The sequence below is a fragment of the Harpia harpyja genome, chromosome 18 (assembly GCF_026419915.1).
Source record: "Harpia harpyja isolate bHarHar1 chromosome 18, bHarHar1 primary haplotype, whole genome shotgun sequence".
Classification (NCBI taxonomy): domain Eukaryota; kingdom Metazoa; phylum Chordata; class Aves; order Accipitriformes; family Accipitridae; genus Harpia; species Harpia harpyja.
The window spans coordinates 17,231,797-17,247,774 of NC_068957.1; the positions used below are offsets into that span (position 1 = coordinate 17,231,797).

Here is a 15,978-nt window from a genome sequence, read left to right on the forward strand (position 1 = left end):
TTGCGTTTTATACCTGTGGCTTCTCTGCCCAACATAAACACAGAGCCCATGAACAGGGGCCCCTCTCCAGCCCCTCTGCCCGGCACCCCGCGCAGCAGAGGTGTGGGTGCACCACAGTCTCGGGGACCCCTGAACAGCTCCCGCTGCTTGCATTTGGTTTCTTTCCACTCGTTGTCCCCAAGGGGTTTCGTTTTACATTTCTGTATTTGTTTTATCTTAAATGTTAATGGAAAAGTCAGGGGGAGCAGATCAGAAATGGGACTCTCAGCATTTAATAGCTTCCCAGATGCTGGCTTGGGCTGTACTGTTTAGTACAAATCCTTCTGTCACTTGGGCATTGGGAAGGCTAAACCTACTGCCAGCCCAGCCCGGGGACAGACCATCTCACATTCGTCTTCTGTACATATTCCCGTACAACAAGGGTTGCAGAAGCTTGCTTGCCTTCCCTAAATCCAGAGCGCACAGAAGAAAGGGACAAGACTTGGTTTAAGCAGAACAGCAAAAGCGCTTGTGAAATGCAGGGGCAGGAGAACAAGCAGCCACTCGCCGGACTCAGCCCCGCAGGGCAGAGGCTCAGCAGCCCCTCCGCTCACTGGGGCTTGGGGCTCTGCCCTCCCCAATCACTCTGCAACCAGCCTACAAAAAAAAAAAAAAAAAAAAAAATCACTTCTCCCCCCAGAAAAGGCCTGGCACAAGTTACATCTTCCGAGAGATTCAGGAGGTGTCTTTAATATGAAAAAACTAAGAACATCTTATCTAGGAAGCACCAGAGCAGCGGAAACGCTGAAGAAGAGTTATGGGCTATGTCCTGTCCCTGCTCCAATTCCTCAAAACAGCTGAGCAATTTCCCCAAAGCAATGCTTGGCTAGCACAGACCCCGGCGTGGAAAACTTCAGCCTGAAAGGGCAAAAGAGGTGAAAGTTCGAGTTTAATAAATGGGACCGAGCATTTATGCAGTCTTAATGTCACCATTAATCATATTAACGTTATTAATCCCTGGGAGAGGGAAGGGGAAGGCACTGACCGGTGAAGAAGAGACAAGGCAAAGGAGATTTATAAAAAAAAAAAAAAAAAAAAAAAAGGGGGTGGGGGGTGTTTAAAGCCCTGCTATAGCTGCTTCTGTGTTATGAGATGTCATCACAGTCACACAGCTTTGTGGCTTTCCCATGGCTGTCATTGTCACAGAGGGAGATGCTTACATGGCCAGAGAATCTCACCCACAATATTCTAATTTCTCAATGAAGCCCATAAACTTATCTGAGATCTTGTATGCCAGAAAAAACAGCAAATCTTCACCTCTAAAAACATCTAGCAACAGGGAATCCAACAACTCTCAAAGTATTTTTTATTTTATCAAAAAAGCATTTCCCTTACTGCTGAAAATATATACCTCACTGCTACACTGGGATCGGGCTAGTGGTTTAAATTACAACAGGAGAGACCCCCAGGAGCATACATAGCTGTACTGTAAGCAAATATTTAGACAGGATATATAAGATATGGGACTCCAAAGCTCCAGTCTTCTCCCAGCGTCTGCAAACCAAACACGCGCAGGAGGATCTGACACTGCCACATTACGCATTAGGAGCCGAAATGATTTCTGGTCAGCCCTTTGGGGACGGATAATCAGCAGCTTGTTCCATGCTCCCGATTAAGAGGAGATAATCCATTTCTGTACGGCTTTGGTGTCAGATCAGAGCAATTCTGGCAACGGTTCCAACGGCACACAGCGCTCCGGCAACAGCTGATGCAAACGCTCCAAAAGCCACAGGGCATCACAGCCTCCATCCAAAGGACGTGCCGCCACTTCAACTGTCCTTTGCAGTGGCAACTGCTGCAAAGGTCAAGCACATAACAGAGGCAGCACGGGTTTGCCTCTCCTCTCGGACCTGAATGTCAAGGCTGAGAGATTAGCAGCCAGAGAACCCGCAACAAAGATTTCCGAAGAGCTGGAGGACACAGTTTGCTGCTTGTGCTGCATCCTGGGGTGGCCTTTCGCAGCACAGGGATGTGTCACCCTGCAAGAGCAGCGTTCGTCCCACTTGCTGGGAGACCAGTTAAGTGAAGTGAATTCAGTCTCTGCAATAACTCATCTTGCCTGCTCAGTCCCTCTACACAGCTGTAGCGCAGAGGATTTCTTGTTAAACAGAGGAAGGTGCACAGCTCTTTCGTGTCAGCTTTATTTCCACTTGAATTCATTTAGCTGCTAGTAATGAGGCAGCCCTAAAGAGCTGCGAATACTAAAATCAGAGCATGAGCCCATGCAAAGGAAGAGCTCTGGAAAGGATCACGTACTTTTCCAATCTCATCCCTAGAGGTCAGGCCAAATATATGGGTCTTGACTGTCTGTCCTTCCTGTAGTTTGAGCACATTACATCAAGAAGTGTGGGAAGAATTGGACAAGGACAACTCAAACGTGCAAGGCAGAACTGAGCACAGTTGACCTGATGGCCAAGCACCAGGACCGAAGGAAGGAAACACCACACCACAAGCAGCCGATCACTCAACAGCAGGCTCTTAAACAAACACAACTACCACAGCAGTCTAGGGCATGGCACTCCAAAATTTTTGCAGAAGAGGCTAAGGACTTCAGAGGGGAGACTCCTCAACCTGCCCCAGCCACCAGCAAGAGTGCTTTCAGCCTCCAGGTGACTGGGCTGGAGGGAGAGTGGCAATCATGATTAAAAGTCTTCCAAGAGGCAAATGATGGAGGACAGTAATCAGTTAATCTCTGCTTCCACCCCAGGTAAGATTAAAAAAACCCTAAATCAGCTTTGACTGCAGCAAATGAAGATCTAGATCTGGTATTAGCAAACACTCAAAGATGGGGCCATTAGGCTTTGGGACAAGATGAGGGGGTTGCTAATTCTCCTTCATTAGTTTCGTACAGGGCAGAGAAACACCCTTCAGGGACAGGCTGGGCACAGTATATCCAGCTTCCAGGAACAGAATCACACCATCCCCTTCCAGATTTGCCTGTCAAGGACTCCCAGGACTAAGATCAGGGCAAGACTGGCACAGGGCATGCTGCGAGGGGCTGACAGAAGAACCACACAGCACAAACGAAACAGCTCGTACAGGGCTCCCTATCAAAGCTTACCCGTTTTGAAGCTTTGTGCTTTGACAGGTATCCAGCTCAGCTTAGCTTAATATCCCCCTGCCGTCATGCAGCCCTGCAGCCATCTCACCCTACAAACAGGCAGACACACCTAGCGATACGTCTGCACCACGTCAGGGATGCTAATACAGTGAACCGTGCATGCTCTTTGTTTTCAATGCAGCATTTCAAAAAGCCTCGTCGTTCATTTAAGGTGAAGCAGATGCTGTTCCTCTGGTCTCTTTGAAAGTGCTTATCTATGGGCTGGATTTCATTAAGTGTCTTGTTCTGCATTTAATAAGCTTGCAAGTCTAGACACTTTAGTTCTCTCTCTATCACCCCTTTGGTGTACCAGCAGGTAGAGACAACAGAGGTTAAGAGTGAAATATTTAGCTAGCATATTTAGATGCTATCAAGATGATTGCGTAATTCCACTTTGACTCACTGCAATTTCATACCCAGGGACTTTCTTGCTCACCCGAGTGCCAATCCCTTTTGAAAGAAAATGGCTGCTACCTGCTGCAGTAGTGTAGAGGAGGTCCCTGGGAGGTTCAAGGCACAGATTTGGCATATTAGTAGAAAAATCCACGTTGAACCTATAACTGAACAAGGGAGAAAAACGTCCCGAGGAGCTGTGCGGTGGAATCGCCCTCTACTACCAGACAGCGGTGACGATGTGTGAGCAGAACAACAGTCTTACCAACGCAGCCCACCTGACTCTTCAGCCGTTTCCATGTGCAACTGGGTGTCACCTCATTCCACCAGGCAACAAGGACAACCCAGGCAGAAGCCTGATGCTCTGCTCCTCCTTCCTGGGGATGCCCAGGCGGAGGGGCCGCAGTGACCGGGAGCACCGAGGAGCCTGCAGAGCCCAGTGGGAACTGCCACAACCAAGAGCTCAGCAGCAAAACCGAGAGATGCTGCTCGGACCTCAGATGGGTGCTGTGCCCGATGCGTGGGCATCGACTTCAGGTGTTTGCAAGAGGCATTCTTGAAAGGAAGGCATCTGGCTGCAAGGTGGGCAACGCTGGGAGGGTGTGTGCCAGCTACCTCCGGAGAGAGTTTCTTCTTGCAGCTCCCACGAGGCAGGCATGCCCTACGGAGACCCAGTCTGACGGGACGCTGCTGCAGATCCGAGGGCAATGCCGAAACCAGTCATCTGCTTATCAGCCAGCAGTTAGCGTCACTCGAGCGATGGGAACTCAGCCGAGACTTTGTTCACTTCGCTTCTGACCCTGCATCACGCTCGAACCCTCAGCCTCCGCACAAAACCAGCTCTGTATTTATCTGCTGCTCTGCTTAGCCCCAAAGGCTAAGTGAGATGGATACAAATCCTGTTGGTTCACAACACGCTGGGAAAGATCAGCATTTTTGTGGATCAGGGCTGCAAAACGTGCACGTTACAATTACATGCGCTGCGGGGATGTACCAACAAAACTAACTGCAATCTTACATTAAGAGCAAAATGGTTTTTCAAAAGATTAATCAGAAAGAAAGATCTCTCTCTTTGGGAAACAAGCAGCCATAACCAGCAAATATTTCTCTCTCACACGATTGCAAAACAAGGCATGCTCTGCCCTCCGAGCCATGACTCATGAACTTCCCCAGCAGAGAGGGAGGCAGAGCAGAACAACTGCACAGAGAACAACAGGATGGGGATTTTTTACATTTTATCCCAAGGAAAGCAAGTTCAAGGTCTCTGTGCTTACCATCAAACTTCTTGTATCGGGAACTAAACATGGTTTGCAGGTGATTGCTAAGCTCTACAACGGCGTTTCTGAAGTCGTGTTTACTCTGCTGACTGTACTTCTCCTCCATTTCTTGAGAGCAGCATGTGTAGCCTTGCGAGCAGACTTTCAAGTGGTCACCTGAAAAGCAGAGAAGAAAAGATCCTGAGTTAAAAGGATTCTCTATGCAAGGGCAAAGAGGTCGGCTTGTGAGGCAGAGCTGCAAGGACCCGCAGTACCATCTCCTCTCAAGAAGATCCCCCCTCACTGCGAGCGCTGGACCAGGCATATCAAAACCTGATTCTGTAGAGGAACTTTATAGCAACACATGTAAACACTACGCCTTGTCTTTCTGCAAGAACATTAAAAAGTGTCCTCTTACTTATTCAGTTAATAAACAGAATAAACAGATACTCATCTCGCACAGTATAATTTGAAGAACCAGCAAATTGACCTGTTTATACTATGATATCTCCCATGAAGTTTTTGTTGAGTATTTTAATTACTTACAACTCATTCAGTTAATACACAGCACAATATCAATGGCAATGGTCCTTTTTGTACAGATAAATCCTTTTTTCTTTACCCCCCCACCTCCAATCATGACAGAAGTAATCTCTCTCAGAAGCACAGTTATCACTGATATTAAAATATACTTGTTCTATGCAACAGTCCTGAAAAAGCTTTGTATTTCCCAGCTCCTAATTTTACAGTTTCCTGTCATCATCCTGGGTGAAATTGGGGGTTTGTTTTTGGAGAATTCAAACAGATTTTTCTTCCTTCACCCTGAAAGATAATTGTCTCCTAAGAGTTATCTGGCTCAAGCTGGCTTGGTCAGAGGAATCCAAGTGCTTCAGTATCTACCATAGCTCCATTTCAAAATTTCACAGACAATCTGGGCATAGGATCTGGCCCCATCTAATTTGCTTTTAGAGCGTCTCACTGCAGTGCGGGATGAAGCTGTCCTCTTCCAGCACCACCAAGAAAATGCTGCTGTCAAGTTTTGTGGGCCAAGATAAATAAACTCTTCACGTAGCAATCCCCGGCTCCAGCTTCTCTGACAGGTCCCACAACGCAGCACTATCACAGGCAGGTGGGCTGATGCTAAAGTGGTTCAAACTTGGGCAAATTGTGCAAATCTTTGTCAACACTGAAGATATGATCAAAACAAGCAGTTAGGATGAGAAACTCATCCTTCCAAGTCAGATGGTATTTTAAAAGACACAGCCTACATGTAAGCTGCTGCCTTCTCTCCCATTTCACACCCCGCTGCCAAACCTTATCCTTCATCCTGAGGAAGCAGATGGAGAAGCGAAGGCTCTTCCCTACCTGCTCACACCCTGGAAGCCACCAACAACCTCCATCCACCACCGAGGTTCAGAGACTCACCGCCAGGGCCGCCAAGGACGTGTCAGCCCCCTGCACAGAAAACAACCCGTTCACAACAGGCTGTGAACCGTGCGCTTACTGAAGAGCCATCCTACCTGCTAGAGCATTAGAAGTGGGTTTAGAGAAACAAAAGCAGTTTTTGCACGGTGCAAAACAAAAAGCCTGCCCGTGACTAACACAAGCAGTTGCTTCTCTGCCTGCCTTGTGCAAGATCTCATAACGACATCATTTGCCCAGCTATTGAACCTTTGCATCACTTCGCATGACTTTCTAGCCCAGAAATGTTAGTATCTCTCCTTTCAGACACTTAAGGACCACGTTAAAATAAGAGAAATATTTTTGTATCTGTCTTTGTATGTCTATCTATATATATATAATTCCTAAGAACCTCTCCTCCTACATCTATTTTCCTTTGCGCTCCAGGGTTTGTTTGCTTTCCCTGGCATTACAGAGGGACCTTGACCGACAGATAATTCTGACATAGCTAATTTATTGCACAAGACTGTCCACTGCTCTTGAATTACGGAAAGCTCAAAGTCTGTTACAGGAAGCAACACTGCTTAGGCACAGCCTTCAGAAAACACAGAAAAATCTCACTATCTCCTTACAGATATATTTTTCTTTCATGGACTCTATTTCTTTCCATCTTAGAGGAGCACCTCCAGCGGCAAATACACAGCATTAAGGGGCGCAGCACCGAGGGATGCAGCTCCATTTAGCTTGATAAATGATTCAAAAGAGAGGAAGAGGCCCACCCAGGATTTGCAGATCTGGCCCACCAAATGCATCCCAGAGCACGCCTGGGCACTCCTCTGTGAGCCTGCCTTACTAGCAAGTATTAAAAAAAGAAAGTGCCCAAGCACCACCACTTTATTTCACTTTGAATCTCTTTGCTCCAGTTCCAATACAGGACTAAGGCTCTTTGACACAATGGGAAACATAAATAGCAGCAAAGCAATAATTACAGCTAGAGCAATGGCTAGGTGTCAAAATAATTTAATTTCAAAACTCTTGTAACACTTTTTTTGAGGTTTTTTCCTGAATTTCTTAGGGGGGGGTGGGGAGTATGTTGGAAACGTTTTACCTGAAATGCACTTCATGATTTTAGTACCGTTTCCATGATGCCTGCCTGCCTTTGGTGGTTACAACTTACATACTTCCCATTCTTTTGTGTTGGAAGGGTAAGCCTCTACCCTACTTGGCAAATTCAAACCTACTGATACAGTGGGATTTCTTTTCCTAGTTACACTTTGCAGACACTTCTGAAGTTGTCCACAGATGCCCTGGGATCCCTAAAACAGTGGTTTTAACAACTATTCAGATTTATTTATGATTAAAAAAATAAAAGTCCAATGTATTTCACAAATACAAGTAACAGTTTTATATCTATTTATACTCTTAAACTAAAGTTACCATCCCACCTAACGTTACAATGCAAAATCATTTTTCTTTGATCCCCCTCATCCCAGATTTGCACAGTGCCTCCCCAGGACACAAATGCAAAGCCAAGCAAGGAGAACACTACTGATAGTAAATCAAGCTTGCACAGATCCCATCTGGTTGATCATTAAGAAATTATGCTCCAAAATGCAACTCAGACATTCAAAAATGAATGACCAAGCAATCTAATTATGGAAGATATTTCTCAGTCATGTCAGCACTATGTGGTCTTGGCTTGTGATCAAGAATTAGCTCTGTCTAGAGCTGAGGAGCTCCAGCTACTCTGCTAATCGGAGGAGGATGCGCTGCGTTACCCAGTGTTAAAAAACAGAAAGTTTAGGGCTGTGGGCTGCTTCTCTTGAAGTTCTCTTATGCCACAGTGGAAAGTCACCAGAAGACACTGGGGCCCCCATTTTCCCACGAGGAGAGCTGTCCTTAGCACGTCCGCATCCCTGAGAATATACCCTCGCTTGAGCAAAGCGACAGGCACCGACATGGTTTGTGAGAAATCTCACGTCAAGCCTTTGCTTTAAATCAGCTAGCAGAGCTGATCCGTTCAGTATCCATCCACAGCACTCATTCCACGCCTGAGTTTGCAGGGAGAGCAATGCAACATCCCAGCGTCCCATCGCCTGTTCGGGTGATGGATCCAACACATGCCCCTTTGGTGAAAGGCTGTGGTGTTGGGAACTGCTTATGCCTCCACAGACGGACTCCGAAGCACGGCACCGTCAGAGAACAGCTTCAAAACACAACAGTGCTACAACCAGGGCACGCAGGGGAATGAAAACGATAAAGCCTGGAAAGCGGCTGCTGCCAGCGGTTCACGTGAGCATGGACCAGTTATGCACACAGAAAACCCTGACCTAGAGCCAAGACCAAAGACAACAGTCTTCGTTTCTCCAACTGGCAGTGAACCCCTCTAAAGAAAAGGAGTGAAAAATATGAGTATTTAGGCCCACTTAAACAGAGATCTAATGTTTATGTATATTATGTAAAGAACACTCATGGTGTGCGCTCACTGTCAAGGACACATTCGGCAATAATTATTTCCCAAGTTAAAACTCATCAAACAATGCCCATACAAGGCAACTCTTCTTCTACTGTTGAGTGTTAAAGACTCGGCAGCTTCTGTAATTTATCACCATGTGAGCACAGCAAAAATATAACTCTGCCACAGCTTCCTTTCAAGTTAGGCTTTTTATTGAATTGTTTGGCAGGGTGTGCAATCATCACGTCAGGGGCTGCATGGCAAAAAGAGCTTAAGTAGCAGAGAACGACTCCAAATATCTACCGCATATGCACACCATTGCTGCAGCTTGTCATGGATTTGCAGCAGATCTTTCCCATGGCCTGTCACAGCAAGACTTTTTCTCTATTTTATATTACATATGAATACAGAGAGAGAAATGAGGTACTGAAATTACGAAAGAAGCTTGCTCCTTGGCTAGCTAACAGCACACCTCTGGGGAACGGAGGTGGTGGTTTAAAGATAGAAATGCAATGGTACATGATGTTACCATCTGTACATCCAAGGAAATGTGCTCAGAAAGGTAATCTTGCAAACTTATGATTTAAGCCATTACAGAAACACCACATTTAGCAGACTCCAGGCACACAGAGTTTCTTCCAAATCAAGTAACTATTTTGCAATGTGTCGGAAAACAAGTTTTCATCGAATGAGTAAGTGTGCAGCGCAAACTCGGGGCTCCATGATCTTGAAAAGGAGTTCCCTTCACCAAACAATTTTCCAAGACCCTTTCAAAATGTTGCTTCTGCATGTCTAACATGCCTTCCCAGCCTGCTTCTGCTTCCCTTGACCGAGTTCATACTTAAAGTATACCTAGCTGCAAAACTAGCTAAACTTTCAGGAGTGGTTTGCTGGGAGGCAGGGGGGGTTAATTCTTTAAAACACTCCCATACACAGTCTAGCCCTTCATTGCAGCTCAGTAAACAAGCCAAAAGCAGTTTATGGTCCGAGATGTTACTGTTGGACTTTGCTTCCATGTGAGAAAATGGGCTGGGATAAGGTGAGCTGGTGGAGGAGTGGGAGGCAAACGCTGCTGGGGGACCGGTGAGCGGGGACACCATTTCAGCCTCATGCTCTGCCTCTTCCCCCTAGCACACATCAGCTTGTGTCATCTTTAAAAGAGTTTTATGACTTCCTCTGAAGCAACTACCAAAGGAATCCTGGACTGTAATGCCAGGCTCTAATCCGATTTCACACTAGACTTGCCTTCTAATTATCACAGAATATTAGGCTTCCACCCATCATATATAATTGACATGCTACCAAGGCTTTACAAAACCCCCAACAAAGATGACAAGAAACACTAGCATCACCCCTGAGCACAGCTCCGCTGCTCCGGCCCCACGTTAACAAGGGACGAGATGAAGAAGAAAGAAAAGTACGAGCTTGCGATCGACTCCAGTGGAGTCACTGAGACAGACAAGGCTACCGAACCACCCAACCAATCCAATCACCTTTAATTGTAGCCAAAATACCAAAACCTGCCCAGTTTTCCTGGCTACAAAATGAGCCAGGGATGCCCAGCACCCCCAGGAATGGACGGCGAGCTCTTGCCTGTCTGCGACGGTGCTGCCGTAATCCCTACGGGCTGTCTGTCGGCACAACCGCGCATCCCACCGCCGCAACAGCCCCTGCCCCCCAAGGCAATGCTGGGTCGCCCTTATCACTGCTTATGCTCCTTTTAGATATCTGCTAATGAAAAGCACTACAAAAATGCAGATAGTGTCTTGGCATATAAATATTTCCAGGTGAAATGACTGCTGCAAACACCAAAGGCAGAAAAAAGCGACCCTACTGCCTCCTCCCTGGCTGTCACAGACGCACGCTGCTTGAAGGAGTGCTTTTTGCCTGGTGTAAGCAGCAAACTTGAATTGTTAGTTGATGGCTCTTATCGGAGTACTCATTTTTCACCAGGTGGTCAGTCTCCTGCGCTTGCTTTAAAGCGGTGCTGCTGTGGGACTTGTGTTTATTTTACTGGGGAGAATACTCCTGTGGAGACGGTCGTGTGCCAGGAAGGAAGAGATGTAAAACAGCATCGAGGTCCTGCTAACAGAAGCAATGCATCCACGAAAGGCAGCAGAATTCAGAATTACAAGTTTTTAAGCTCACATCCTGCAAACAGTACAGCACTGCTGGTACCCTCTGGTCGGAGCGGGTCAGACCGGGTTGGGACATTCGGAGCTGTACCTCCTGTGATGTTCCTGAGCACACGGTGCTATTTTCAGCCTGAACCCCTATTTCAACTGCACGCTTCCAGAAGTGCTTTGTGCAGCATCCTCCCTACATCTATCACCATCAGACACAAAATATCATACCCCATTTCCAACAGAAATCACTTCCCATCCTAAAGGCCACCATCACACAACCAAAGTCAGCTCTCCTTTCTTCCCTCCACAAAACATTTGCAATTCCCATTGGGATCTCAAACCCAGAAAGCACCAAAAGAGAGAGAGCACCCCACATACCCAAACCTAGGTCCTCGCCATGGAGGTCAGCAGCCAGCATCACCCTCCAGCTGGGCACGGGAGCTCCAGCCCTTCCACAGCCACAGAAGCCCTGGTCCTGGATTTGACCATCATGGATGCTCATCCCCCCTTACAGCCCTTTTTTATCAACCACCCAGGATTTTTTAAACCAGCAGACATCTTCACATGCAGTCAGCTCCCAAAGCTGACTGGTAGGGTTATGGAAGTACTGCAATTTAGCAGCACGTGCCAGCGTGCAGCATATTTAACATCCCACTCAATTAGCAACCGTTTTATATAAATGGTTTATTTGCCTTATTAATGTTAAAGCCACTTGTTTCCCCTGTGCTTCCACTTAGGTTATTAATCAATGTGCGTTTCAGTTTTTTGCTGATTACTCTAATGGCACAGAAAAATTCCCCAGGCTCACAGAGAAAGCTTATAATATTGAAATAATTTTTTTTTTTTTGCAAACTTGTCAAGCAGTCAAAATACACTCTTTGATACCCAAACCAAAGCCCTTTCACCTACGCTTAACAACAGTGAACTATTTTCAGTCGAGCTTTACTGCATCTGTTAACTCAGCTGCTAATCCATCTTGCAGGCGTGGGGAACGCCAGCGCACACAATACCTCAGTGACATACCTCCCTTCAACACAACAAATAATCCTAATTATTTCCATAGCGCGTACCTACAGTTACTTAAAATATCATACACAACCGAGGTCTGTCTGGCTTCTATTTTTCCATTTTGCTTTGTTGACAGCTTCGGGTTCCCAAATTTACTGCCAAGAGGGTCAGGGACTGAAGAGAACAAGCGAGATTTATATCCATGTGTGTACATTAAGCCAAACGCACATTAGGAACCTTAATTTTCTACTGGAAAGAGCAACTTAGGACACAAAAAGGGCTCTTTCCTTCCACCCGTCCAAGTCCAAATTACCGCAAAACTCATCTTCGAGCTGATGACAGAGCCAGGTCCCTGAAGGACCGAGTCCAAGCAAATGCTGCCCGTTGAGGCCGACCGGAGCAATTTTGGGACATCCCTCCGGGGCGGAGGCAGACCAGGAGAGCCCTTCCCACGCTCCTAACACAGCTCTTCAGCCCCAGAGACAAAGACCTGTCTCTGCTCTCTGTGGCACCCCAGAGAAGCATCACCAGCCAACTGAGGTCCCCTCCTGCCCGGCTGTCCCGTTGGGGTTGGGGCAACGGAGGGGTTCAGGTGATGTCCCCAAGGACCAAACCCCAAAACTCCCTACAGCACGTCTGAGCCCAGGAGCGCGCCCTTTGCAGGTGATGTCCAAGCGAGGAGGATGCAGGATCTCACCTTCAGCGGGGTTTTAAGAGTTCGTTTAAAGTTAAACCCTGCTCACCTGAGGAAAAGTACCACCGCCACTCATTTCCACAGCACAACCAACAATTTCCTTCTCAACAGGTGGCCCAAATACTGTGAGGTTTTACACCCTGGAAGAATATGCCTTGATAGAGCGCGCTTTCAGTCCAACAAACAGGATATTGAGTCAATTAGTGGCACACCAAACACAAACCAGACAGATGAAGATAACGCATTTCTGCAAACATCAAAAGAGAGAGAAACCACACAAAGACCTGAATATACAAGGAAAAAAAAAATACTACATAATTAAACTTATTATTAAAGCAAACCTGGAGAGTAAAATAGCTCTGGTTAACTAGAGGATTCCCCCTGGCTCTAGCTAAGACAGAAACCTTCAATGAAAACCAAGAGTTGTTTCTTAATTAAAAAACAAAACCAAAAAACCCCACTTGACATGGCTGAGTGAGAACTTAGGAAATGCAAATTCTCTTTATTATCACCGAATTCTTTAGGCATTAAATAGTTTTCACAACATGTCTCTGCCTACGTGCCCTAAGTGAGAGGTGTTACACAACAGACAAGTTACGCTGAAAATTATCTTTGGTTTTTTTCACTTCTCCGGTGAGGAGGACAGATATACAAGGTGCACAAGAGACCCATCTCTGGGATGGCTGAGACAGGTAGTGCCCCTGTCCCTCCATCGGCCACCAAAGAACAGCTAGAAAGCCCAACACTTGCAGTCAGTAATTCTGGGTATACGTAAAGGTAAAAGTCATAATAAAAAAAACCAACCCTGCATACAGCCAGTGATCAGACTTCAGAATTCAACAAAAATTGTCCAGCAGATTTTACAGGGAACAGCAAATACACAGAATTACTGAAGCCTCAGGCACAAGGAACAGTAAATAGAAGAGATCTGGCTGGGAGACAGTTACTTTCTTTGTAAGACTTCTCATTTTTTCCTCAAATTCCCCCTTAAGAAGGCAAAACAAAGCCAAAAAACCTCCCTGTTTGTTTTTTTCCCATAAAGCTTTGGGCTATTTGCCAAAAAAGCAACTTTTAACCAAAATGGATTCTGCCACAAACACTGTCATTCGTACTGGAATATTTTTTCCCTCTTAACAACATTTTCTCCCTCTGCTTTTGGCCTCTCTCCCTCTGTGCTCCCCAGACCCTCCACCGGGCACCTCCCGGGATGCTCGCCGGTGCAGGAAGGCACCACACACGGACAGGCAGGAGAAGCAGGAGTACGCCGCTGGCAACCACTTTTCCAGTAATTTTTTTTTTTTTTCTATTCCTTTTCAAACCTAGCTGATTCCAGTGTCAATGCACAAAAACATGTTTCAGAGCCACACAGTAGTTTCTTGTGAGATGCACCCAGACTCACCTATTTGTGCCAGCAGACTGGTCATCTGCTGGCGAGTCCCAGATTTGGCAGTAGATGACCCCTGAAAGCTTCAGCAACGTTTTGAGGTCATACAGCCCTAGTGATCCTGGGGATCGTGCTTTATTTGGAAAAAACCCAAACAAATGACCAAAAAAACCTCAAAAGAAGGTGTTCATGGTTTTGTGGAGGCACTCTGTCTGACAGAGATCTCCCCAGTTGAGAGCTGAACAACCAGAGAAAGCCACAGCTCTCCCAAATGGTGGCACCGGCACATTTCAAGGCAAGGACCACTGTCCCAAGGCACTGGTGCCGTGGCTGTGCAGTCAGCCCCTCCGAACATCCCACCCTTCCGATGTCGCCAGCTACGCAGGGGCTCGACAGAAGTGAAGTTCTCCTGCTTGCAAAAGCAAAAACAAGCATGCGCTATCGCACAAAGTGGAGCTACCATTTCCATGTGTTAAAAGCACACCAGCAGGAATAAAAGTACTAAAGGGCATGTGAACTGGCAACTATGACCCAAGCAAAAATTTAAAAAAGCCCCAAAACCTAAAGATGTTTTTAATTCCTTAAATAAGAAGCAAAGCTCATGAAATTCAGCCACAATTTCCTGTTTTCAACTTAAAATAAAATTAAAAAAATATCCCGGGCTTTATACAAACAATAATCTAATCTATAAATTGGAACGCAAGAGTGATGTTAATTAACTTCCAGAGAGATTAATTCTCTATTGCGGGATCCAAAATAGGCACTGCAGAACCTGCTGCAATTCTGAGACCAACTTTACACAGAAGGGAGGGAAAGGAGAGGGGGGAAACAAAACACAAAAACCCAAAACACAACACCAAGCTGCAAACAACTATATTGAAGGGCAGTGTACAAATAAACACGCAAATATCTGGAAAGTAGCAGGATGATGTTTTTCATCCCTAAGGACACACTCCTTCACCCTGCCTTGGGTGGTTTTGGTCAGGGAGGACAGCGAGCAGCATGCAGGGACTCGGCAGAGAGCCAGGACCAGCCAGGGCCACCCAAAGTCCTAGTTTACACGGGCAGGAGGTCTACTCTTGCTCCACCTTGCTTTGACAGCAAAACCCACGCAAGTCCCTTGCTCCACGCAGCTGCCAACAGCGCGGCTCACTTCCCACCCTGCAAAGGCAGCCTGGACTTCGGACCAGAGCACCGACTCCTCATCGCCTTCCTCCTGCCGCCCGTGTGCCCCCGGCCACCCATACCGCAGCACCCGGTGCCACCGACCCCCAGGAATCCCGTTCGGTGGGGCGAGCAGAAGCGAGCCAAAGCTCTGCACTGAAGAGAAACACTCCGTCTTCTCAATTTGCGAGAGTATCACTTGCTTGGGGGTTTTTGGGGGCAGGAGTTATGACTTCTGGTAACTGAAAGTATAAACAGATGAAAAGCTTCAAGGGTTCAGGTGTAGCAAAGTCCAGCTATAATCTAACAGTCGGCTCATCCCAGGAAACAGGGCACCCTCCCCTGCCTCTGCACATCCCCGTCATCCCCAAAGGCACCTCACAAGACAGAAAACCGTGAGCTTTGGACTGCTTCTGTCAGGAACGGCTAAAACCCGAGGGCCAAGGAAGAACAAGTTCACTCGGGCAGGTTGCCCACCCACACCTGCCAAGAGCCACGGGCAAGTGCCGCCCCACGACCCTGCCCAGCAGACCCCACAGCCACCACCGGTTCCCCTCCCTTGCCACCGAGGCAAATAACGAGGGGTTTGCCAGGCTGTTAAGGGTCTGACACCAGCGTTTAGATGAGAGCAACCGGGTGCAATGTTCTTTTCAGGCCTGATGTGGAAGGGATCAGTTTTCACCCAGCAGTACACCGGTGACCACCCGGAGCCATGCCCGTGCCCCATCTGCCCTTGCCGGTGTGCTGCCAGCCCGGAGGGTCCTGCTGGCACCCGCGGCATCAAAGGGCATCGTCCCTCCATCCTCCGGCTGGGCCACATGCAAACTTCGCTTTCTTCCAGGCGGGGACAAATCTTCCCCAGAGCACAGAAATACAATGGGATTAACTCTTTTGGTCTGGCCGCCCAGGTCTCTCAGGTCCCACTTGACGGACGGTCGGCTCCAGCCAGCATTTCACG

The 15,978-nt window shown here is 47.2% G+C and overlaps 1 protein-coding gene across 1 annotated transcript in view; it reads right to left on the reverse strand.

Moving 5' to 3' along the window:
- Positions 1-15,978, reverse strand: part of GPC4 (glypican 4) — a 71,413-nt gene that overhangs the window by 33,864 nt on the left and 21,571 nt on the right. The window contains exon 2 of the mRNA XM_052813638.1: positions 4,807-4,965. Within this exon, the coding sequence (XP_052669598.1) occupies positions 4,807-4,965 (159 nt within the window). The remainder of the gene's footprint in view (positions 1-4,806; positions 4,966-15,978) is intronic.